The sequence below is a fragment of the Amblyomma mixtum genome, chromosome 7, assembly GCF_055824585.1.
Source record: "Amblyomma mixtum isolate Tamu chromosome 7, ASM5582458v1, whole genome shotgun sequence".
Taxonomy (NCBI): Eukaryota; Metazoa; Arthropoda; class Arachnida; order Ixodida; family Ixodidae; genus Amblyomma; species Amblyomma mixtum.
This window is the reverse complement of record NC_143018.1, coordinates 47,716,369-47,742,072: the sequence shown is the minus strand read 5'-3', so window position 1 is coordinate 47,742,072 and position 25,704 is coordinate 47,716,369. Positions and strand designations below refer to the sequence as shown.

The 25,704-nt window shown below is 45.8% G+C and overlaps 2 protein-coding genes across 4 annotated transcripts; both read right to left on the bottom strand.

Annotated features, from left to right (window-relative positions):
• Positions 1 to 588: 588 nt before the first annotated feature.
• LOC149335950 (uncharacterized) lies at positions 589 to 9,762 on the bottom strand. Of its 2 annotated transcripts, XM_089554600.1 has the most exons (7): positions 9,627 to 9,762; positions 9,478 to 9,564; positions 5,887 to 6,032; positions 4,755 to 4,838; positions 2,872 to 2,910; positions 1,568 to 1,618; positions 589 to 731 (listed from the first exon to the last, which is right to left on the bottom strand). In XM_089554600.1, the coding sequence occupies exons 2-7, from the start codon at positions 9,545 to 9,547 to the stop codon at positions 702 to 704; spliced, it is 420 nt and encodes a 139-aa protein (XP_089410726.1). In that variant the 5' UTR covers positions 9,548 to 9,564; positions 9,627 to 9,762; the 3' UTR covers positions 589 to 701. The 2 variants fall into 2 exon arrangements, with proteins under 2 accessions (XP_089410726.1, XP_089410725.1); XM_089554599.1 differs by having other exon boundaries at positions 9,478 to 9,713.
• An 8,539-nt stretch (positions 9,763 to 18,301) lies between these two features.
• On the bottom strand, positions 18,302 to 25,374 carry LOC149335949 (uncharacterized). 2 transcript variants are annotated; one of them, XM_089554598.1, is made up of 7 exons: positions 25,273 to 25,370; positions 25,126 to 25,212; positions 22,983 to 23,128; positions 21,488 to 21,571; positions 20,428 to 20,466; positions 19,714 to 19,764; positions 18,302 to 18,448 (listed from the first exon to the last, which is right to left on the bottom strand). In XM_089554598.1, the coding sequence occupies exons 2-7, from the start codon at positions 25,193 to 25,195 to the stop codon at positions 18,419 to 18,421; spliced, it is 420 nt and encodes a 139-aa protein (XP_089410724.1). In that variant the 5' UTR covers positions 25,196 to 25,212; positions 25,273 to 25,370; the 3' UTR covers positions 18,302 to 18,418. The 2 variants fall into 2 exon arrangements, with proteins under 2 accessions (XP_089410724.1, XP_089410722.1); XM_089554596.1 differs by having other exon boundaries at positions 25,126 to 25,374.
• Positions 25,375 to 25,704: the final 330 nt, after the last annotated feature.

Here is a 25,704-nt window from a genome sequence, read left to right as displayed (position 1 = left end):
GTCCAATATTAGGTTAGAAACCATTTCTTTATTACGAGGTTTGACTGTATTCGAACCGCGGGTTGTGCAAAACTCACCTTCGCACTACAATTACTCATCAAATGGCAAAGCCAGTTTCAGTCGGGGTGACGCAGCTGGAAGGATGGGTAGGCTGTCGTCAAGCAGCCGTCCCCTGCGCTTTTGGCATTCAACGAATTGACGCGGGCCGAAGTGGACATGCCCACTTGAGAACACTTCCAGAATACTGGCCCGCGTTCTAAGGAGAACCAGGTCGGCACAGAAAAAGTGAAAAGCATTACGCAGGGAACAACGAGGATTTCGCGGTGTTCTCTCCTCCGCACAACCAGGCGTCGGAGACCGCGCTTGTTTCAGTGTTTGTTCAGATGTTATCTTATGGAGGACATAAGTACCTTTTGTATGGCGATAATTTTTTCTGGCGTATTTATTTCATTCTTAATCTCATTCCATTTGAGTCTCAGATAATATTCATTTGTCTGTCCCCGCTCCAGGATAGCCATATATGGCCGCGAAACTTCCTCCTCTGTGCAGACTGCTTCGCGAATACAGCCACTCTTCCAGGCGTTTTTTTTTACGCACTTTATTTGACTCGGCGTCCACTGACTGTGATGAAGCCGTGTAGTCAACTATCTCTTTACCTACAGGCTGGATCCTAAAACTCGGAGCTTCTGGTCGACCCGGGTTTATGGTTTAACTTTTTCTTGGATGCATTTCTGGAAGGAAAAGAGAAAAGGGCAAAATTAGCATCAAGCGCATCACATTGTCGGGTCTACTGGCGCGCGTCAAATGTACCAGCCGTTAGTAAGGCTAGGACCAGCGTTTTCCTGCACGTTTATTTCACTGTTTTTTTTTATGTCGTTGTAATGATATTCAAGTAAAAAAAAATTTAGCTTGGGAAAAAGTGCACAGTCAAAGGCTTGTCAACTACGCGTTTGTTATTATTATAAGGGTATTGTAGGCCCAGCCTTGAAGAAGAACACGAAACAGGCGATGGTCTACGTGTTTTGTTGCCGCGTTCGATTCTAACACCTAAGGCCGCGGCTACGAGTACCCAAGGACCAGAGTACAGTATGAACTTGTGGGAGTGTCCGAAGTGCTTTCTTTTTAGTGCGTAATCACGTGTCATGTCTCGTCGGCACCACCGAAGCCTTCACTTCTTCATTAAATACATACTGCCATTATCCTGTGCAGAAGTCATTGGTCATTGCGCGCAGCACTTCACCGCAGTTTCGCCTTGGAGCCGAAGATGGTAATTCTGTGAGAGCCAGCCCTACACGCTCGTGACATAGCCATCTTCAGCGTAGCCTTTTTGATCCGGATGGGACATTTGCATACCGAGCATGTGTAAGTAACTCATTTTTTTCATCGCCAGTATAATATGGCGGCGTTCATCAATCAACCTAAGGGCTGTAACTACCATTATCACTTACCACTAAGATTATCGATAATCTGTTGCATACATTGTGTAGAAGGTTGGTAATACAAGAGACATAAGGCTGTGCAATGAACAAGCGGGAAAGCGTCGTGACGTAATAAGCGAAGCACTTACCCCTGTTTTGTCGAACATTTCTATTTCCGCAGCCGTCATTCCACTGGAAGCCTGCGTTTAGGTAAGAAAACAGCGATTTTCTAGCCGCATCTTGCAGTTGTTAATCAATATCCATGTGCCACGTGCACCTGCATTCATTATTCAGAATTCGTCATGTATAAATGGCCCCCGCCGCAGTGGCTCAGTGGTCACGGCGCTCGGCTGCTGGCCCGAACGACGCGGGTTCGATCCCGGCCGCGGCGGCTGAATTTCGAAGGAGGCGAAATTCTAGAGGCCCCTGTACTGTGCGATATCAGTGCACGTTAAAGAACCCCAGGTGGTCGAAATTTCCGGAGCCCTTCACTACGGCGTCCCTCATATCCTTAGTCGCTTGGCGACGTTAAACCGCGATAAACCAAACCAATATATATAAATGGCTTCGCTCTGTGTCGTACATACACACACGCAAGCTATCAGTGAGCCGTCACGCCTGTGATTAGCTACAAGGGCAGTGAGCATACATGACACGTTCCCAATCCCTTTGCTGCTTCTCCTGAAACAGCCATCAAATAGCATCTCTTTCTGCATGCTCCAACGTCCACTTTGACTAGTTACTTCAAAAAATGCTAAAAAATAATGACTTGCACCAGAATCTGCCACACGGCATTTGTACGAACAATGTAAGCGTATTTCGCAAATCTGGGGGGTTTCGCTCGTGTTTTCACATTTCTGTCAGACACTACGAAGGAAGAGCTGGTACAATGGTAATTTGTGCCTCTTTCGCAGCATGAACTGCATTAATTTGGAGACTAAGGTTTTTTTTTCGTAAAGCGATGTTTATTACCTCAGGGCATATACCGTATCGAGATACTCACAGCTTTTATTCAAAATGCTATTTTAAGCGGTCATCCGTAATTTTAAAAGCGCTTTGAGGATTGTCGCTATGTATTATGCCAGCCAGAAGTAGTATTCCCAGAAAGCATCAGGCGACCTAAGACGTTGCCTGGCGCTAATGGGTGCCTTGTGTTAATTGGTATACATGGTATGCAAAGTTGCCGCGATTATCGTCTGGGTCAAACTCCTGCTGATCACCTTAGGTGAGACGGGGGTTGGCGTTGTGTCTGGACAGCCTCGGATTACACACGAGTCTTCATTGCAATGTAATGCCAGGCAATTCGCAAAAATTTTCCCGCTTGCAGTCATTCTGTGCAAGACAGCTTGTTCAAAACAAGTAGTAAATCGATGTCCCAGCTGAAATGTTGTACTATGATACGTGTTTTCCTTCATAAAACGCATGTGCGGGTCAGTTGTGATAAAATATTTACCTTGAAATTGTCCGCCTTTTCCTGGAAACAGGCCTTCATCTGAAAACAAGTGAAACAATTCGTTTGAGCGAATTCAATCTTTCAGACGTTGTATTCGCTGCATTTACCTCGGTACTACGGTGTCAGTTTCCATTGCGCTTTCGGTTTCTTGTGCCACTGTAATCCTCATTCATTTTAGTAGGAACTAACATAGCTGCAGAATCACTGGGTTAGCGATGATCGTGGAGTATGAGAGAGCTATGCCCAAAACGACTCGCATTCACCTTCTCGGCTATACAAGGCAGTCACGCTGTGCAAATAATTATTAAAACGTGACGACGGATCGTTTCGATTCGGGCTAGGGGATACGCAATGCGTCATAAAACACTGAAGGAAATTGATCCGTGCTCATGAATGTTAGTTTTCACAAAAATACTAAAACTGAGGGGGTCGTTGGGGAAGGAAATGACGCAGACCTGATCCGCAGGGTGATATTGTAATTATCGTGCATCTCATTTGGGTCCCGTTAATATGTTACTTTAACCAGCGGCTCACGCCATTACTTAAGCAAGCATGAGTAAGTAGAACCAAGCAGAAAGACTCTTTAGGACGGAGCACTACTGTGAACCTCCCTCTTTAATTTACCATAATGACGTCACGGATCACATGAACGCGTGAAAGGGGGTGGCATCAGTGAGTAAAGGTGCTTTTCCCGTGACAGCAAAAAAAAAGTACGTTTAAAGATGGGCCGAACTTCGTGAATGAGGAGTAGAGACTTGGAAGCAGAGGGTTGTAAACCTTTTTCATTTCCTTCTTAACATCTCTTTGTATGCTGCTAATGTAAGTGGGGCTTAGGTCAGCTCTTAGGCGGGAGCGAAACAGTCCCTGGTCTGACAGGGTCAGCAGGCTCCGAGCGATGGCAGCGCGGCTAGACTAAAGCCCTTCTTCTTCACACTAATACATTTGAGAAAAAGTGATAAATTTGCATTATCTGTAAGGGTTCTCGGGGCGTTCCCTAGGGTGTGTGCAATGCGATAAATCTTCCAAAAGCTAAAAACACACTACAGTAAGGGAACAGTAATTTATATCTTTGCTTCTTAAGAGCGCTTTGCTCTCTCTCTCTCTCGCGTGCTGTCTTGTTCATCTTCCCACATTTGAGCACTTTTTACACTTTACATAGCATCCCCTAAGTTGCCGTGCACGCATTGTAAAAAAAAAAGTTACAGGATGGTTACCAACGTGTAACTCGAGATTCAGCGACAGCTGCTAAGGCATTTATATTTTATGATATGGTGAGGTGGATAATATGGGAGAGTCGTCATATCTGCAAAGTTGCAGAGCACTCATTTTTGTTTTCGACACTCGTTTTTCGGCTAGCGCTGTCTCCAGTCTGCCGTTTTAGGCCCGCGGCGCCCCCGATGGCCTTCTCCTCGGGCGGCGCGTTTTGAAGCAGCTGCCTGTGCCGCACTGGGTGCATGTTGCCGTGGCAACATGAATACAGTACAATTTGAATAGAGAAAAAGGGGCTATTTATACTGAAGGACAGGCATTATTTACTGTGCCCATATTTATTTTTATTTTGCATCTATTTGTTCTACTTCCGGCCGTCGTCGTCTTGACTTATATGCAATCCCGTCCTCTGGTCGAAAAGCCTGGAGACTCCTTCTTTAAGACTGTCATGGATCCGCGCATTCCCAAAGTGCAGTGATGTGCTCACATCGTTACCTGTGCACTGTGGCGATCAAGACCTGCTCTACAATGACACCTCTGCTTGTATTCGCGCAATTCGGATAGCATACCAGGTGTACAATAAGCGGCTTTTCGAGGTACTGCGTACACATTAGGTTGTACTCAATTCAGAACTATTTCGGATGACATAAAATTGGTTGGAGTTAGCTACTTACGTTCGCTTCTTTTTCAGCAGGGTCCGCGATGCCCATATATTTGCCACCGCATTCGGTAACCGTTGGGATGAGGCCGTCAGCAAACTGGACATACATAAAGGAAGAATTCGTGGTGCTGTACACTCCTTGCCATGCTCATAGTACCTCACTACCAATGGCTGCACTCGAATTCAAGCTGACTACGTTCGTTCCCGGAAAGCAACTCGCCGTCAGTGCAAAGTGAAGAACTCAAAAGTCGGTTTAATCGCAGGGAGTGATTACTCGATGCTCGGCTACCTTCCATAGCAAATGACTCTCGTTATGACTGTGCACAATAGCATGGTTAACAATATTTAGCAATACCTCCAATACTTCGACATGCCCAGCCATCGGCGCCAAGATCAACGAGCGCCAACTGTCATGTCTACGTTCTAAACAAGAATTCCCCTATATGGGAGTAAAAACGGAGCAACCTATCCTCTAGCGCACTCTCTTTTATGAAATGGAGTTAGAGTACAACTTGTTCACTTTTTACTCCTTTATGTTTAAAGTGCATATGCGGTGCTCATCACCACGAAGAGCTGTCATCCCGTGGAGACTACCTAAGGTGTTTGTATACTGGAAAGCTAGCAACATTTCCCTTATTTGCCTGTTTCCTCCTCGTACTTCCTTGCTGACTGCTCCTCGGGAACGCACACATTAAGGGTCGAAACTGGTCGGGGGATATAAAAAAACTCGAAGCTTTCTCATTGTCTTCCACCTCGATTGTAATCAGCTTTACAGAATCGGCAGAAGCCCCACGTCGTTTTCGTACACGTACCCCATGTGTCTCCTGAGTACTCCCCATGACTCCATGTACATTGTGGGATCATGGCTCAATAACTGTGAGGGGTTACCGCGTCCGGTTACTCGAATACTCTGAGCAAAAGGCAATCACTAGAGCTTATCCTAGGCGATAATGCGAGTGCAACGGCACTAGCGCGGCAGGCATCCCACTAACCTAACCATAGTTACTGAACAGTTCAAGTAGCATCAGCACTTAGCATGACTCCAGATGTTGCGAAAATTTGCATTATCACAATGGTAGACTGCTGGAGAATGTATTCTCATTTAAAACTCCGCTTTACTCGAAGTCTGAGGAGGCTGTGCTTACCTTCTTAATCACGGCCGGGTTGATGTCCTTTGCAATGGCGAGACACTCTCGCGCGCTGTCTATTTTGTCAATATACTGCTGTGCCATGGCCTGGTCCGGCACGAAGTCTCGAATCAGTTGCTTTAGTTGCTCGAGCACGGCTTCCACTGCACAGAGTATTCGAGAACCTGTATCCCGGGACAACCGCACAGGCCGTAGAGTAGAACAGTTCACTGGGACACATATTCCCATTATGCATTAGCAACGCAATAGAATTTGCAGCACGTTAAAGAACCCCAGGTGGTCGAAATTTCCGGAGCCCTTCACTACGGCGTCTCTCATAGCCTTAGTCGCTTTGGGACGTTAAACCCCATAAACCAAACCAAACCAGAATTTGCAGCGGCTGATGCTTTTGCAGGAAGTGGCGTCATTTCCTGTCTGGTGACGTCACTTATTTGAAGCTAATGGGCGAATTTGATAACTGAAGACGCATTATGGCTCCATGTGGCTTCGAATGCTATCACGTTAGAAACACAAGAACGCGTTTCAGCTGAGTCTAAAACGTTGAAGCGAGCTTCGGCTTGCTTATTTTTTGCGCCTGTGGCTTCCTCCAAATAAGTGCTGAACGAAGTTGGGATCTGTGAGAAACTTCATCACAACTATTGTGTCGACACGGGCAAGCAAGGCATAGGTTTAGGGCGCAGATCAGGGGCGGACCATATTCTCAGTGGCGTGACCTGGCATGTCAGCAACGACAGAGCAGATCAGTATGCTTTCGTAAGCATTCTCCGGCTAGTGCAATGTACTGGCCCACATTAGCTAACACCAAAAGATGGAAATATTTTCACCTTTGTGTCTGAGAAAACTACGGAGTACAAGGTCGTGCTTCGCGAACATATTGACAGTGATGGCCAAATCTTCCCGGGAAACTCGCCGCGCTGACTCAGCAGGGCCGGATTTACGGGAGCTGATCTTTGCACAACGATTTTTTTTGCTTTATTTGTCTAAAAGTTGGGTCCTATGCGGTTTTTCTCAAAGTGAAATTTCTCATTAATGCATTGGGAGCGGTTAACTAAGAAACTTTGGTAGCTCCTACCAAAGTTGATCTCAATCTTTACATCCACCCATGCTTATCTGTTCCTGTGCTCAAACCTATTAGAAGGCCGGCCGCTTAAAATCGGCTGGGTGGGGTGTTCAAAGTCATGCGACATGTAGCAGAAGCCACGCTAGCTGAAAGCGTTTTTATTGGGACAGCTTTAAGGACACTTATCGCAGAAAAGCCGGCGACGTCGTCGGTGCAGTTATCTTTGAGCAAAAGTGTATGGAAAATCCGCAGAGGACCAACCGAGGGGGCAGGTGGGCCACCTAGGTCACGTGACTTTGTGACGTCATCACAACGGGCACATCATATTCTGAGCAAACTGCCCACAATCGGGAAGAGCGACTTAGGACTCTCACAAGCCCCACCACTGGCAGCATGCACCTGCCACCGCAGGGCAGTGGTCCTTCGCTTAACCGCTGCACCACTGGGCCAGAAAAAGAAGGACTCCCACCGATCTTAAATTTAATGAAGAGAACGATCAATTCCGTATATATGGTCACTATCCCACTAAACCTATCACGTCATCCCCTTAAGGCGCAGCTTAAATGTCCCCTACAGTTTTTTAAGAATTTTTGAGCTTGGTCGCATAGAAGGAATTCGCAGAATGATTTGAAACGTGGTGATGGGAGTTCCACGGGTGTCGCACTCTACCGAACGTGGACACTGACTCGAGAGTGAAAACAACTTAGCGGATGCACGAAGAAAATATTTTTATCCTGCTTAATTCACACTTTTCGCATCATATCATAAAGATATGTCTACATGGACCCTCAGTGGGCATTTCACTGCGATTCTCGAGACGGTTAAAACGTGTCCTATGCTGCTTTTGCAGTACACCACCAGCATCATCATCATGATCTTCTTCATCATCATCATCAGCCTCGCCACCCACTGCAGAGCAGAGGCCTCTCCCTTGTCTCTCCAATTAACCCTGTCCTTCGACAGCTGCTGCCGCCATATCCCACCAAACTTCGTATCTCATCTCCCCACCTAACTCTCTTTCGCCCCCTGCTACGCTTGCCTTTTCTTGGAATCAACTCCGCCACCCTTAAGGGCCAGCGGTTATCTTGCCTTCGCATTACATGCCCTCCTTCATTGTTACGGTTGCTCGTGCTCTCAGTATATTGTCATGGCTGGACTGCCGTGGTTAAGGTGTCTATGTTAATATCCCCGTGCCTTCTCTGCGTCTCCCTCCAACAATAGCTGCGACAGATGGCCTACTATGAAATAATAATTTCGCAGCATTTCTGAACAGCCTGCTCCGACTGCAGGTTCACCATAATCATCACCTACTTTGGTCCGCACAGGGATGAAGTCTTCTCCCACTGATCGCCGATCGGCCCCGCCCTGCGTCGGCCGCAATCGCCCTGTTCCGGCAGATTGCCTGATCTCATCCTCCCACCTTACTCTGTGCTACCCTGACCACATGTTAATGGTGCTAAGTCATGCTTTTCGCACCTTGCCGGCGTAAGAAAGGACCTCAATAGCTCTACCACACACCTTCCTCGATTTCATCAGGACACCCTATGAGGACCACGCGGTCACCACGTGACCATCTCTCGCGTTTAGGTCACTACTAGAAACGCAGAGGACATTGCTTCTAGCAAAGCGATTAGGAGCAGTTTCACAAGATGTTTTTTTCTTTTTTTAAGGTCGCTTTGCTCTGAACGAACGAAGTTATTCCACACTACCGTCACTGCACTGATAAACGCAAATATAAATTAAGCACCACCACAGCTGGCCAACCGTTTGCGACAAATGCTGCACGATATTCGTTTAGGAATTAACTAATCCCAGGTTCATTGCTACTGAGCAAGTTTTACATTTTCCTTCTAAGGCCTTCGGCTGTATTACCTCGCCGAATTTGAAATATTTAGTAAAATGATGCGACGGATTGGCACACCATTATCTCGCTTTGCTCCTTCTGACGTAGTTAGAGATTACAGCCTATTCTTTTCCTTCAGTTTGGCCGAAACGACTTTCGGCAGTGAAAGAAAGTCAATGCAGTGTCACTTCGTGACAAACATTCTTGGACAAAAATCTTAAATGTTGGAAAAGTATAAGGCATTCTTGCATAAATACTGAAGGTAATGGACCATTCTTCCGATGTGTAGAAAATCTTCCTTTTATAGAGTTTCCAATTCTCCCATCGAACGGTTAAGACTGCCATAGAAAACCAATGTGGAACGCTTTTGGCGTTAGCAAGATTGTGAATAACAAAAAATGCAAGCGTGCCGACCGGAGATCTGCGGATATATTGACTGTTATAGTGAAATCTTACAACATATGAAAAAATTTCGCTCATAAACTTATTTCGTTCAAAAATGCTTTTGTACGGAATTGGTGGGTATGATCTTTCCAGTCCAGATAGAGAGTTGTTTCAATAGTACATGCCACAAGAAGCGGCACAGCCACAACGTTTTTGTGTAGAATTTCACAAGGACAGCCGAATGATCATATACAAGAACCTTTTGTCTCAAAGATCAAAACACCTGAATTTCTCTACTCACCGTTGGCGTTGGCCGTCATGTATGTGAAGCTGCAAAGTATCACAGCGACTGCGACGAGTTGGTTCCTCATTTTCTTCGTAACCGGCGCTAGGGACACCAGGAAAGAGTTTATCCACAGGTGTGAGACGAGAGGCAGCTACCGAACCTACCTCACTGCTACGTAGAGTTTAACCAGAGAATTTCGCGAGGCCTGTTTTTTGCTGAGACACGCGTGTACTTGGTCCCTTTTGTGTGGTCTGGTGTAGGCCACCACTTGCTTTTTATACGCCCTCTCGCAAAGTCGGCGATCCAGCTGGGTCCACATGTATCGTCAGGCTTCCGTGACGGCGCATTTCCATTTCGACACCGTTAAGGCTTCCTTAGTGAAGCGAGTGCAGACGCTAGCGCTTTTATTTTTGTGTTTGATTTAACCCTTTATGATTCCGTTCTTAACCTGCAGAGGCTGAATGCAAAAGCGGCGAGACAAATGGCTTCACGGTCGAAGACGTATAACAGCTGTCTAACCGCGGAAGACTGAATGCGGCCGCAGACTCAATGACATCGCGTCTGACATTGCTGACTCAGAAATCCGTTTGTCAAGGGGAACAAAAGTAGCAAGGTAGCAAACCGGAGGTGGCGACCGTATCAGTGCTCATTTGAATAATGGTGTCTTGCGCCAATGTTAACGATTTCCACAGGAGTGCGGCATCAACTTTTTCCCCCGCTAGCTTTGACTCACTGACTTTATGCCACGCCTCGTTGGATACCTGTGGAAACGGCGTGCAACTCGGCTGCCTTCTCCACAGTCGATCAACTAGATGAAGAAGTGGATGCTGTGTTGCAAGATTTTCTTAGTGCGACTTCGTCAGTACGTCACCAAAAGCTCGCGCCCTTATGTGCATATTTCTCCGCTCATTACGGGGCAAAGTTTAGTTTTCCTTCTAGGTTTATGGCACATGAATACAATTTTCGGCCCAGGAGTACAGGACATCAGCCCGCGAGGTGATTTTGATGGAAAGGATGTTTGTGATAGCGGCAGCCAGCACCCTCAGCGACAATGTTTTCATGCGAAAATCGTAATGACCTTCATTTGTTGATCAAGGACGTGCACTTCCCACTCCTAGGTGTGAAAAATCTTCCCTTTCGCCTTAAGAAATGTGTTAAAAAAAAAGATAGCCGCTTGCTCTCAGCGACTTCATAAACTTAAACTTCATGATGAATTGAAATTTTGAACAGCTAATTAAATGCCTTATTTTGTTCTTTAATGCTGCATATTACGTGGAGTGTAGTGCTGTGTACGTGTTGATGGTGTTTTGTGTCTAAAGGTTCTCCACGCTAGATTTCACTGTTGTAGATCTCACCCGACGATTTCACTGTTGCTGTATCATGCAAGGACAGGCCTTGGTCAGGAGGCCATTTCCTTTCAGAGAACGAGAATTGGCGTTGCTCAAATGCATAAACAAATAAAGCGAACACAAACATATAGATGCAGCACCCTTTACTTTGCCGTATCACTGGCCCGGAGATTAGTGCACACCGGATTTAGCAAATGCATTGAAGTCCCGACTGAAAGCCCAAGCCTGAGAATTGGCGAACGAGAAACCAGCAAGTTATCGTCCCTCTTCCCGTTACAGCTTTGAGTAACGGCCCTGCGCCGTAATACTTCTGCCTCAGTCACGTATCCATGAGTAGAAAATTCTCGAAAGTACCCATTCCAGGACCACGTGGTCCTCACGACGGTATTTGGCTCAACTTGTGCGGCAATAAAATCAGCGATAATGAAACTTATCACCCACAGTTATGCCCATCTGCTCTGTGCTTCCGTATTCTGACGCCTAGTGGTCTTACCTTGGCTCTGCCCAAAAACGCTGAAAGCATTCATTGTTTTCGAAAGATTCCGAGCATGTTTTACTGCGGCAGTCGTATAGCAGACTTTCGTCGCTGTTTTTTTCGTCGCAACTGCTGTTGCCTGTCGCCTAGTGTCTTGAAGCCGGGAAATCTCGTGTTCGCATAGCCAATGAACGGTTATACACAAAATAGAGAGATACAGAAAGAACGGAGACATTTGCGATGTTATTTTTATGCGGGTTCCTTCTTCCGCCCTGGTCAACCGTGGAAAAACGTGCCGACGTACGAATAATAAGCCACTGGCTGGACGAAACAGTTGTGTTGTTCTTTCGATATCTTTTGGGACGCACTGAAAAAAACCGGATGTCCCTCAGCCTTGCGCTCAGGTACAGGATATGCCGGATTTAGCGTATGGCTTAAAATTCGGCGTGCTCGCTCGGATACACTGGCAACCCCGGATAAGTAGGCTCAATTTAACTAGGGAAGGGTCTACTTTAACACTACGTAGTTGGTCGTCTCGTAGGGGCGACCCCAGCCGGGCACACCATCATTGAGGAGGGTTCAAACCGTGGCAGGCTTTGATGGCGACGGCTTAGGGCAATGCTTGAGATTGGTAAAAAGGACGTTTGGATAAGGTGATTGGGCAATTTTGGATAGGGCAATGAGTGCCCTATGGGCTCGAGTTTCTTTTGCGCAAGCATTCACGCAGCGCAGAGTTGCTTCAATACTACTAAGGTTCATCCAATGGTTAGCACACACCGCGGTGGCTCACTGGCTTTGATGATGATAAATTTCTTTATGGCGTAAGGGCATCTGTGGCCAAAGAGCGCCACGGCGTAAGGTGTATTCGTGTAGTCTTCTACTCAAGATGGGGTCACAGACCAGTTTCTCAAGCACTGAATCCTAAAGAATCCCAGTACCAGGCAAAGGGAAAGATTGCACCCATTGTATCACCGCTGGGAACCCGGTGGCGCTGGGGATCGAACCTCGCACCCCCCGCATTCAAGTTGGATGCACAAACCACTACGCCAACGCTATGGCACTCGCTCTGGCATTCGCCTGCTGATCTCAAGGTATCTGATTGAACCTCGACCACGTAGGAACTACGTACATGTATCGAAGGAGGCGAAATACAAAGCCTCTCAAGTGTTATGCAATGTCAGAACCTCAAGTGGTCTAAACTAATCCGGAGCCCTCCACTACGGTGTCCTCCATAGCCCATCAATCGCTTCGTCAAATTAAATCCGACAACTCACAATTCCAATGGTTAGCTTAAAGCAACTCCACAGTAAGGCAGGATGGACATTATATCAAGAAGTTAGGCTAGGTTCAGAGGGCACAGAAACGAAACTATGTCTCCACTATGCAGTAGTCAAGAGCGTGTGTCCGCAAATTCATGTCTCTGTCCTTCCATACGTGTTCATGCACGTGTGCATATGCCTTCAGACGCCAGCCTGCAAAATTTGCTGAATAATTCGTCAGTTACCGCAACGTCGTTGTTGTGGCAGCACATGAGATGGCTCTTCAGAGTAGAGCGTTGTTAGGCGTGGGTTAACGTGAGCAATTAAGCCTCGCTTCCTACGGTGGAAATAACGGCTGCAAAATAAGACGGATGCACAATAATTGATATTTTGGGCACCAATACAATTTTCTAGCTCCTTCCATGAAATTTCGCTGACGGGTTAAGTCATTTGAATTAGGCCTGTAAAAGACAGTCTCTAACTGCTTTGCAACTGTCGATGGAGCCTTCGAATCTTCGTGAAAAAGAATGAAATTATGGCACGAAATAGTCCTTTGAGCTTAACTTCGTTCAGAGATCCACCTTGAGATCACTGGACCAGTTTTCGTGAGAATAGCCATCGGTGCTGTACCGACGGAAGTTCTGCTACTCTGCGGCAACCAGTCGTAAACATCACGCTAGAGCGCCATCTTTGGCGATAACTTCTCAAGGTCGCTCCCTGTGCAGATCGTCTTAGCTTCCTACTCTCTTTCGACGTGTGGTCCATTCGAGTGAGTCCCTACTTGATGGGCCTGCCTGCTATAATGGCTGCGCCAAAATAAAAAGCTGTCTTTCCTTCGTAAGCCTGACTGCGCTCCAGTGGTCCGCGCAGCTTTTTTGGGGTAATTTCCGTGGAAAGCCAGCTCGAAAGGCTCGCCAAAAGACTGCCAAAGGTTTCCTTAGCCAGTCTTATGCAACTGTGATTGCTTGTATTCTCTGTAAGAACGTAGGCGGTGTGCAATGTTTGCAAGAATAACGCAACCACTTGTCAAAGACTGGATGGTTCAGAGACAGTAGGCCCTACTTCAAAATCAGAGACGTGGCATCGTTCTGAGTGACCCCTACAGGCACCAGGCACTGGCAATCACTCTTCCACGCCATTTCCGGACACTTGTCTATTGCGCCCGAATCCTTTAACAGGGCACTCAGGACAACTACACAATCAGATGGGCAGGTTGTGATGAGACTGCAAGGACACGTGACCAAGGTGGCTCTCCGAGATCGCTTCTCAGGGGATGATCGCCATGGATCAGTGGCCCCACAGACGTAGCTACGTACGCTAACACTCCATACAGTGCGCATTGTAGTGCTACTGCACTAAAAAATTCGTTTTTGTCTTGCGTTTGAAACCTGAACAACCACAGGTCCGCGCATGTCACTCTACCCACTGAGCTAAACAGAATGGCTAACAGATGGTAGAGCGAGAGCGTCAGTGGCCAACTACATACCGTTATTGTTCTCGGTGAAAATTGATTATCTTCCTCTTTTGGGCCTTGTTAAGTCCGGCAGAAAAAAAAAGCATTTTTGGCGGAGAATATTGAATATAAAAATTTTCTTGCTACTCGATACAAACTCGTGTTGTCCACACCTAGAAGGCCTGGTTGCTGATGTTTTAGAGCGACTGACGCAGTAGCAGAACCTCTGGAACCCACCACTAAAATTTGCGTCACCGCAGGAAGTTCACTAGCAAAACAGGCCTGCAATGGCAACGTTTGTATTTCAGTTTATGGTCTTCTTCTATAGCAAATAAAAGCCGCATTTTCGGTGGGATGGGTCTTTTGATCTTTAGAATGCAGTAGTAAATAGAGGCAGGTCTACTTCAATTAGTCCCTAGTGTCCATTTAAGCGAAACTCTCTCGCAGTGGATCCTCCGGGATTTCCCTAATTTTCAATCGTTGCGACTTTATGATATGCAAGGTGCGGGCCTCCGCTCGGGATGGCATACTTAACTTCGAATTCTGGGTCTGGGGCCCACATCACCGCTTACTGCTGCCGCCCTTGAAGAGTCTTTTTACATTTGAGCTTTCCACTCCTGGTAAACTTATTATTCAATCAAAAAATAATAATTGGACTGGACAGTTAAGTTCCGCCCTAAGGGTTTGACGCGATACAGTTAATGGGTTAATGCCCATATATGCTGAATTGGTCATTCTCAACTTTGCATTCATAGATCCCTGGAAGTCCTCGTACCCCTCCTGGCGCAGTGGTGCAGCGGTTAAGCGATGCGCCACTGCCCTGCGATGGCAGGTGCTGCCACCTGTGGGACTTGTGTGACCCAGGGTGCTCTTCCCAAACAACCACTTGTGACTAATCATTAATTAACCTTCACCTGCCACGGTAGTCAGTTTTTCACAATCCGGTGGGAAGGTTGTGATGAGGCCACAAGGTTACGTGACCTACGTGCCCATCTTGGTTGTTTCTCCAGGAATTTTTCGCTGACAACGTTGAAGACGACGACACCGAATTTTCTGGAGGACGGGAGCCTTAACGCTATTGCGTTAAAAAGTTTCAAGGGCATTCACGTATTATGACTAGAGTTTCAGCGCCTACTCTACTTGTAATAGAACGTGTGAGCGAAACTTTATCGGGGCTCACTCGCGCCCACAAACTCACTGAATGTCTCGGCGATGGCAATAGCAACAAGCGTGCTCGGCCATCTACGAACAGAACGCCTCCGCCCTCATCCATGAACAATTCGAAGCTGACAACGAAGTTTGAAGCTAAAGTTAGAAGCTGGCTCTGTTTGGTGGCTTCTCCAGGGGTTGTTTTCGTGTTTGGCGAAGGGAGTGTTCTACGGGATAGCCAGTGGTGTTGTATGATGTCTGTGCGTGTGAGCAGGACACTTTGCGCTCTGTCTGGGTTGGGTTGGCCTTCCGCTGAAGGTGAGGCCTCGGGCTTTCGCATTAACGCGCTCATTACCTGGGGTTCCGTAACCGTTCTGGCGAGGCCGTCAGCAAAGTGGACATAAATAAAGCAAGGGTTCATGGTGATGTACGCTCCTAGTCATGCTTATGGTGTCTCGTTACCATATGGTGTACTCCGCGGTGGCTCAGTGGTTATGGCACTCGGCTGCTGACCCAAAAGACACGGGTTCGATCCCGGCCGCGGCGGCCGAATTTCGATGGAGGCGAAATTCTAGAGGCCCGTGTACTGTGCGATGTCAGTGCACGTTAAAGAACCCCAGGTAGTCGAAATTTCCGGAGCCCTTTACTACGGCGTCCCTCATAGTCTGAGTTGCTTTAGGACGTTAAACCCCAATAAACCAATAAACCAAACCATAGGGTGCACACGAATTCACACTGACGTCCGTTCCCGGAAAGCGACTCGGAGTCAGTGCAAAGTAAAGAACTGAAAAGTCTGTTTTGTATCAGGGAACGATTACTCGACGCTCAGCTACCTTCCTCAGAACAAATGACCAGTAGAGTGGTTAGCAATATTTAGCGAAACCTCCAATACCAATACGTGCCCAGCAATCAGCACCAAGTTCAAGGACCACCGACTGTCGTGCCTATTGAAGAAGCGTAGCTTGTTGGGCCAGTTGGTGCATGGTAAGTGGAAAACCAGCGGAAAGGACGCGTTCAAAAGCAGGAGAAGTACACAGGGCAACGCTGGAAACCGGGCTTTGCAGGAGAGGTAGACGATGGTGCTGGCGCAGAAGGCAGCCTGGTCTGAAGGAGGCTGAACATGTAGAAAGATGCCCTAAAAAGGAGCATAGTATTCAAGAAGTGTTGGGCATCTTTCTACATGTTCAGCCTCCATCAGACCAGGCTGTCTTCTGCGTCAGCACCATCGCCTACCTCTCCTGCAATGCCCGGTTTCCAGCGTTGTCCTGTGTACTTGCCGTGCCTATATACGGTGCTCATCACCACGAAGCGGTGTCATGCCACGAAGAATGTTCTTGCTATCATCAAAAGCTTTCCCCATTGGTTTTCTATGGCAGTCTTAACTGTTAGATGCGATCGACGGAAACACTTGAAAGATATTGTTACATATCAGAAGAATGGACCATTACTTCAATATTTCCATAAGAGTACCTTACAATTTTCCAATGTGCAAATTTTTTTTTCGAAGAATGTTGGACATGTCTTTATGAAAGACTGGTCCGTTGGTCCGTTGTCGTGATGCAGCCGTCACATCTGCATGTCCACTGAGAGAGCACTTCCGAAATACGGACACAGGTTTGAAGGAGAACCGGGTCAGCACAGAAAAAATTGCCGGTTAAGCTAAGCTCCAGTTAGCTTATAAATAAAGTTCAGCTAGAATCGTGGTATATAAACTGTAAGTTAAGACGCAGCCGTTTGGTTTAGCTGCGTGACGTAGCTTCATTTTCCTTCAACATGCTCTCTAATTTCTTGTCCTCCTCTGTTTGTCCTTACTTTGTATTTCTCGGAGCGTTCGCTTAGGAAGCGCTGTGGGCTAACTGACTCGTGGTACGCTTTTGCTTTTAACCGTGTCTTCTCCTGTCTTCATGCTCCTTAGCTTCTCTCCCTCTCACTTCGCTCTGTGTCCTTCAGATCTAGAAGGAATAAATCGGACTGCAGGTTTTTATTCACTTTCATTCCTCAGCCTACTGTGTTACTAATGCGTTAGCATTAGAACGCTCTGTACAAGCGGAAATGGCGACCGCCATCTGTCGGTAGTCAGTGGCAGGTGCCCACCTGTCGTGGTGGTCAGGTTGAAACCTGGCCAGCGGGCTAGGAACGAACTTTGTGAACTGCCTATAGTTTCTATCTCGGATATAACGAACCCACCTCGGATATAAAGATGTTTCATGCGTTCACCTCGCATATAACGAACCTCGGATATAACGAACTCTAGTGTGTTAACCTCGAATATACAGAACCTAAGTATGCAGCCTCGGAATTAAGGAACTTTTGGGTCGGGACCTCGGATTAAAGAAGTTAGTGTCAGTTGACCTCGGATATAACGAATTTTAATGTGTCAACCTCGGTTATAATGAACATTTACCTGCCAACGACGCCGGTGACTGCGCTTGATTTGTGCTTGTCCTTAATGGTCCCTTATGGAGGATAAAGAGACTGCTTGTGCGTTGCTAGATATTTCCGGTTTATTCATTTCATCCATATTTTTATTCAATTTGAGTCTCCCTTAAAAAATTCAGGGGACACTTGGGCTCTCTAAAGTGCTGCAAGGCGGAAGCCTTTCCTGGCGCACTGTTTGGCATTAACTACCAGACTGTTTGTGCTGTACTAGTGGTTTATTTGGCTACACACTTTGAGTACACATTACAAGTACACACTTTGACTGCCGGCTCTGACTGCTTCTTTAGCACGACTCTCTCTCTCTGCTTCGATGAGTTCGGTTGTATCCATGGCTCTGTTCGCAGTAATGAGATATGTTATGTGGTCACCCACGGACGCCTTACGCCCCCTGTCGGAGTGGACAACTATTCTATTAGTTGCCTGCTCCAAAAGGGGGCGTCAGGAATGCCGTGGGTGACCTCATTACTTCGAATCCGTGCACTCTGACGTCATAACCATTTCGACCAACCGAAAAGCGTGACACCTCTGCTGACGACCTTCTGCTGACGACATTCCTGACAACCTTCTGTCGACAACCTTCTGTCGAAAACGATGAGGCATTAAAGGCTTTCGCCTTAATATTCTTTAGCCTCTATCCCCGTTTGAGGATAGAGAAGTGAAGTCGCGAAGTTTGCGCCTGCAAGAAAAGTGCTTCGAGAATACAGCCAGTCTTGCAGACGTTTTTTGTGCACACTTTATTTCAGTCGGCGTCTTCTGACTGTGATGAAGCGGTGCCGCCAGTTACCTATTTACCTACACGCTGAAGCGTAAAACTCGGATGATCAGCCCAGGCTTACTGTTTAACTTTTTCTTGGATGCATTCCTAAAAAGAAAAAAAAAATAAATTTCCAGAATTAGCATCAGGTATGAGACAGCTTCGGGTCGACGGGCACGCGGTAAATGCTGTACCTCACCTCTTAAAATATTGGAGAGGGATGCTGTGATACAGGGCTCATCCACGGGCCACTTGTTTTGGTTATTCTTAACAGACATTACCACAACTTTCCGACATGAATCATTCCTCCTTTACGGTGACGACATTAAGATTTTTTATTTTATTTTTATTATTATTATTTTACCCCTATAAGCTGTGTACCACTTATTTTTTGCTCAAACGCAATTGTTTTCTTAGTTGTTGCCAATATATATAATTACACAATTTTTGAAAGCTTGTACGGAAGTGCAGGCACTCAATCAAGCTCCAGTGGGAGCTTTTTGCCTGCGCCCCTAACATCTGGATAATGTAAAAAAAGATTTGATTTGATATTTAGTCAAGGCCATTACGTGAATGACTGCACACTACTGCAGAAACATATATGTGCTTTCACTGTCCGCTGTACTACAAACAAACTCTTACTCAACATTACAAAGACAAAAGTTGTTTTGTGCAAGGCGAAAGCTGCCGACAAGTTTCCCAGTCACAATCCGTGGCGACCTCTTTCCTCGCGATGGTGAAATACGGGACCCCGGTATGGTATTCGACTCTTCGCTTAGCTTCTGTGAGTGCACCCTCGGCACGGGGTTCGCATTTATCCCTGCTGGATACAGGCCCAGCAATCCTGGACTAATAGATTTTTAAGCGGGAAACCGTTTATGAATGCATTTTCTCATATAATAGAAGATTTCACTATAACAATCAAGACACCCGCAGATCACCCCACGGCTGTCGTTTATTATTATTTTTTTCTGTTGGCGTTCTTGCTGTCGTCAAAAGCGTCGCCATTGGTTTTCTATGGCAGTCGTAGCTGTACGTTGCGATCGATGGAACACTTTAAAAGAAAGATTTTGCTATATATCAGAATAATGAACCATTACCTGCAATATTTCCATAACAGTATCTTACAATTCTCCAATTTTCAAAATTTTTGTCCGATAATGTTGGATGTGTTTCTTTCCCGAAGTGTATGAGAATACGTCTCTTTGGCGCTTGTGGTATGGCTGGAACTAAAAACATTGCTTACAAGTAATGTTATTGACGTTAGTCAGTGCTACACATTGTGTGCAAGTATGCTGCAGAAAAGAAGATATTATGCAGCTCAGTGAAGCTGCGGGACTGCGTTCCTGGGAGGTAACGAGTGAAGTACTTACCCCTGTTTTCTCAAGCGTTTCGACTTCTGCAGGCGTCATTCCGCTGGAAGCCTGCGTTCAGTTAAGAAAACACCACACGTCTTGTCACACGTTGGAGTTCGATGCTTTCGAAGAAAGATGCTTTGCATTACAATTTCTCACTCGGCATCTTTAGACTGAACGTGAATGAATACTACAAAATTTTCTCAGCTTAACTCTCCTTTTCGCTCACTGTCAAACTTGGCGAAATTAAGATTGCTGTACTGCTAATTTTTGCCTGTTTTTTCAATACGAACTTCATTAATTTATCCATCAAAGCACCGTGGCGATAAATTCAGCTGCTATATTGCAAATACCATTCTAAATGGTAGAGTCATTTTCGAAGGCCGATTTTTCACATTCTGCCGACTTTCTGCAGCTTAATCTGGACTCTCGAAAAGCTTCAAATAGCCGTTTAGAAATGATGATTTTTTTTTTTCATTGCACAAGGGCACCTTGGTCAAAAGCACCTTGGCTAAGGAGTTGCTTCTGCACGAGATCAGGTTCAAAGACCATTCTATAGGTCAATCTTTACATTAATAAACTATGGTACATTCATGAATGCAATATTATGCAATGAAAGCGATGAATCCGTGCTATATATTCTGGAGAAAAAAATACAAAATCAATTTCTTCGCCTGACAGTTTGTGGTCCGTTCTCTCTCTGGTGTAGTTCAGATTTCAGAAAAGACTTGCCTTGAAATTCTCCGCTTTTTCTTCTAAACAAGCCTTGATCTGAAAATGAATGAAATGATTCGTTTTAGCGATTCCGTTCTGTGAGACGTTTTATTTGACGCACTGATCTCAATAATGGTGTCTTAAATTTTGATGTACTTTCCTCTGCTAGCGTTATTGGCCGCTCTTTGATCTCATTTACTTTTGCTGTATAGTCACTGAATTAATGATAACCGCAACGTTCAATATAGTTATGTCTGAAATTACAGTGATGACGTATATGCTTCACTGTTCCGACTAGACAAGTGGCCACAAAACGCAAATAAATTAAGGGAAGCGAAAGAGGATTTTTTTGTTCAGGCCGAGGGGTGTCGTTTTATATGCGGCTTTATTGTCTGCCACTAGTCGTCACATAGGCGAACTTGCAAAATAAAAAGAAAGAAATTTAAACAAGGCACGCCTTGAAATGTGGCTAAAATCAAGGAAGTGCAAAGCTTAGTTCCCAAGAAAAAAAAACGGCACACAGAGTGGCAAAGTCGTAGGTAAACGCAATTCAAGCTTCATAATCGCCTCCTACTGCAAGATGGCATCAACTTTAAAGCGTGCAGTAGTATAAAAGCAATTAGCTCTTATAGCTCTTACACGTCACATCCGAAGGAGCGTTTATATTGTTGAAGCGCTCAGAAATTCTAGTACACGAGTGTCTTACATTTTGTTTCCATCGGAGCTAAACAATTATTTCCAGTGTAGCTAAAGCACGAGATAAATTTAAACCTTTCGCGAGTTGTAACAGCACAAATGTATGCTTTTGGACAAGCTGGGATCTGAGCATATTCGAAAAGTTCTGCGTTGTTGCGATCAAGTCACTACTTGCACACTGAGGGATCAAAAACTTCAATCAAATGATGCCATATGCTTGCTCTCTGTGGATGACACAGAAGACCTTGACAGCGAGAAGGCGTATTCTGCACCGCTAACACCTGCTAACAATTTGAAGCGCTATGTCCACACTGGAGAGCACCTAATTCAGATCGTCTTGAGATGGTTGAAAAAAAAAACTAGGTTTTTATTCCCAACATACCTTCTCTTTTCTTTCATCAAGGTCCGCGATGGCCATGTGCTTGCCGGCACATTCGGTAATCGTGGGGATGAGACCGGCAACGAGCTGGGTGAAAATGTAGGAAGCAGTGATGCTGTTGTATACTCTAGTTCATGTTGAGAGTTCAAAGAGAACAAGCGCATGTGTAACTACTCAAAAAAGTCAGGGGGGGGGGGGGGGGGCGCTTTGTTGACCTAAAGTGCTGTGAGTCGGAAGCCTTAAGCGCGGTGGTGCTGCTTGTGTCACTGATGTGTGGTTCAGATGTTAACTTCACCTCTAAGAGTGGAACGCGACAGCGTCTTGCAACGCTGCCAGGGAGTCCACCAAACGCCATCGCCCGTTCGGCTCTACGCCTTGCTCGTCCGTAAATTGGTTTTTGAGGAAAGGAAATGTATCTTTCTCGCATATCTCGGTGGACACCTGAACCTCGCCGTAACGGGAAGGCAGGAAGATGGGTGTGAACGAAGACACCGTATTTACTAGACACGCCTTTGCTCATTCCAATCCATCGAGCTGGCATGGCGGATGGGAAGGGGTTTATTTTTGGGACGTGTTACAAAGGACCATAAAGAAAGAGCTACCACTTGACGCGCACGGAATTCACTATTTAAGCACTGATAATGAGGATGGGGCACCTTTTGATCTCATAATGCTCTTGGGCCTCCACTGTATATGGCGCTCCAGAATGACAGGCTACCATTGTGACAAAGACGCACGACCGGCCCGAATTTATTTTCGGGAAAGCATGGACTGGTTTCTTGCAATCCAAAAAGCAGCTGCGGAGCTTCCCGAGTGGCTCTCAAGACTAGAGCCGTTGTGTATGTTGCGGGAATTTTAAGCTGGCGAAGCCAGTCTCGTGCTGGCTGACCACGACAGTGTCGTATGTATATAGCGTTATGTGTATTTTTGTTGTGCAATGTCATGAGCCAAAGCCAGGCAATAAAGAAAAAAAAAAGCTGGCATGGCGGAGTGGTAGCGTGCTCGTCTCGCACTCCGGAGGACCTGGTTCGATTCCCCAACTCGACCAATTTCCTACTCGGTTTTATTTATTTATCTGGTCTGAGTAGAAAGGTTAATAGGCTACTTGGTTAATTAAGCAATTAACTAACCTCAGTCCCACTTACTTGGAGCATCACTATACCATCCTTTAATTGGTTCCATGGTTCCTAGCCACAGTACAATTGGCCCCGTTTGAAATTCGCGCACTGTGACGTCACGACCATTTCGACCCATGAAAAAGCGTAACAGTTCTGTCAACAACTGCTTACAACGATGAGGCATTAAAGGTTTCCGCCTTAAAACTAGCTGCTCGAAACGAGGAAAGGAAAGCTTCCAGGGGAGCACTGATATCTCCTTTCTTCGATGATAGGTGGCCCATCTTGTCTCCACAAAGGGACAGCAGGCATGGCTGTGTTTTTTATTTGACGCTTCTTAACAGGCACCATCAGAGAACTTTAGTGTACAGGGGTGCACTTACCTTCTTGATTACGTCAGGATTGATGTCCTTGGCAATGGTGAGGCACTCGCGCGCGCTGTCTACCTTGCCAATATACTCCTCCGCTTTCTCCTTGTCGGACACATGGCCTCGAATCAGTTGCTTCAGTTGGTCGAGCACGGCATCCACTGCAAGGCAATATATCGTGAGAACATATACTGGGCCAGCGTCGTATGACGTAGAGCGAAAACACACAAGCGCTTTTGAACCCAAAACAGCGTCGACTTGCTTCTGTTCCGGGCGGATTTGGCTTCTTCCCAACAAGCGCTGAATGAAATTTCGACTATGTAAACTCCATATGACTATTCTATCGTCTCAACCAATATGTGGGTTGAAGAGAAAAAGAGGACCAGCCCATACCGTCAGAATACAAACGCTGAGTTTACCTGTTGTATCAACCAGCGACGGAGCAGCTAAGAATGTTTTCCTCAAGTAGCACGAAAAAAAATATCACAGATGCGCAACGCGATGGTGAGACCTCACAGGGCATGTCAGCTCTTCGATCCCTTATCTCTCCGCCTCCGAGGTTCCGGAACTTTCCAAATTTTCTCCTGCCACCTACTGGTACTGTTAACTGGTACTGAATTACCAGCTATTTGAGTAAAGCATGTCAGGAGTACTCTCCTTCCTTTCTCGGTTCAAAGCGAATTTGAGAAAATGAATGCGGCATACTTTTAATTTCATTTATTCCGCACACTGAAACACATGAGGGGGTGAGAGAAAAAAGCTGCATTGTGGGCAACTTGACAAGCTCGCATTCTCTAATACGTAAGGGCAAGGGCAGACAGTACAAGCGGTAAGTGAAACAGACAGAAAGAGCACAATTTGTGAACATAACTGCCAGACAAAAAAATCATTTGATATTGAGAGACACGACATGATTCTATAAATACAACAATCATATACAAAATTTAATGAGCAAAGAAGTCGCTACATACTTTACGGAATGTTACAAAAAAATTTAAAAAATACAAAATACCTAAATATAGGGCATATACAACCAAATCTGCATTCATCAGAATACATATGAGATCATACAAATCAAGTGTACAACACTTTAACGTTTCTAATATCATTCATGCATCGTATCATTAGTAGGAAGGTTGTTTAACGTCTTTGGATTATGTTCCACACCATTTGCATTCCGTAATTTGTTCTTGATGAGGGAACCTCCCAGTGTTCCTTGGGCCGTGTATGATATGGTTGATAGTTCTCACCTATGTTAGCCAACTTTGATAGGAAGTTATTTTATTTTAAAGTTAAATTCCATTAAATTAAAAATTTCAAGAGCTAGTTCCAAGAAACACTAGTAGGGAAGAGCATATTGGTTTAGACCATGCGAGGGACATGCGGAGAATATATGATGTCCCGCCTCAGCCAACTATCATATTATTTAGTTCCAAGTTCTTCTAGACTTTCTCAGAGATAGCTTGTTGCTACTGGGGCGGGATAACGTCAAGAATGGGTAATCAAAAAGGGGAGGGCATTATCGTACCTGTTATATTCTGATTCGGGGATTAATATGGACCCACCTGTCACACTCAGACCTATTTCATGTGCGGAGTGCTCGGATCAAACGTTCGTGAATACTTTTGCTATTATTCTAGTTGAACTTCCGTTACTAATTAACTTCTTTCGGCTCTGCCGCTGTGAAAAAGTGTCTGTTCTGGTCAACCAAAGTATGATAGGGGCACTACCGACGTTTAACAGGCCGTGCAAGAGCAGAAAAGTAAATTTCTTTGCAGGATGCACGAATTTCCTGATGTTGCGAGCGAGCCTTTTTGATATGTAGTCCATTCGTAAACGTTCAGTTTTATCACGATTTGAATTGTTTATTATCTGATGCAATAATGTGACTACAGGGGATTTAATTCGCTCTCTCATGTGGGCTAAGAATCACCGCGCACGTTTTTACCACTAATGCCTCGCCAGAAAGTTTCGAGGCATTAACAACTGTGGCTTATCATAACCTCAACGAAATGAAATAAAGAGCTTTTCACTAATTCACGTCTCAATGAGCGTTGAAAACCTTCTTTTCGTCAGGTTGATAGGGATAAGAGCTCGAGAATAATCACACGGAACCATTTTGTCTTAAAGATATAAACACCTGAATTTGTCTACTCACCGTTGGCGTTGGCCGTCATGCATGTGAAGCAGCAAAGTATCACAGCGACTGCGACGAGATGATTCCTCATTGTCTTGGAAACCAGCGCTGGACACCAGGAAAGAGTTTATCCACAGGCGTAAGACAAGAGGCAGCTACCGAACCTACCTCACTGCAACGGAGAATTGAAAGAGTGGACTCCGTAAGGCTTGTATTGGGCGCGAAAACGTGTGCACTTGGCTCCTTTGTGTGGTCGGGTGTAGGCCACTGTTGGCTTTTTATACGCCCTCTCGCAAAGTCGGCGATCCAGCTGGGTATACATGTATAGTCAGGCTCCCGTGACGGTGTGATTCCATTACGACACAGTGAAGATTTCCTTGGGGAGGCGAGCGCAGAAGCCATCGTTTTTCTTTTTGTTTTTCATCACTTTTTGTTTTGGTTCGTAACTTGCACCGGCTGAATTCAAAGTGATGAGAGAAATGGTTTCACGGTCGGAGCTAATAGCTGTCTGGCCGCGGAAGGCTGGGCACGACAGAGTCGCAATGACATCTCGTCTCACATTGCTGATTCGGCGCATGGTGGGTAAAAAAAAAGAGACAA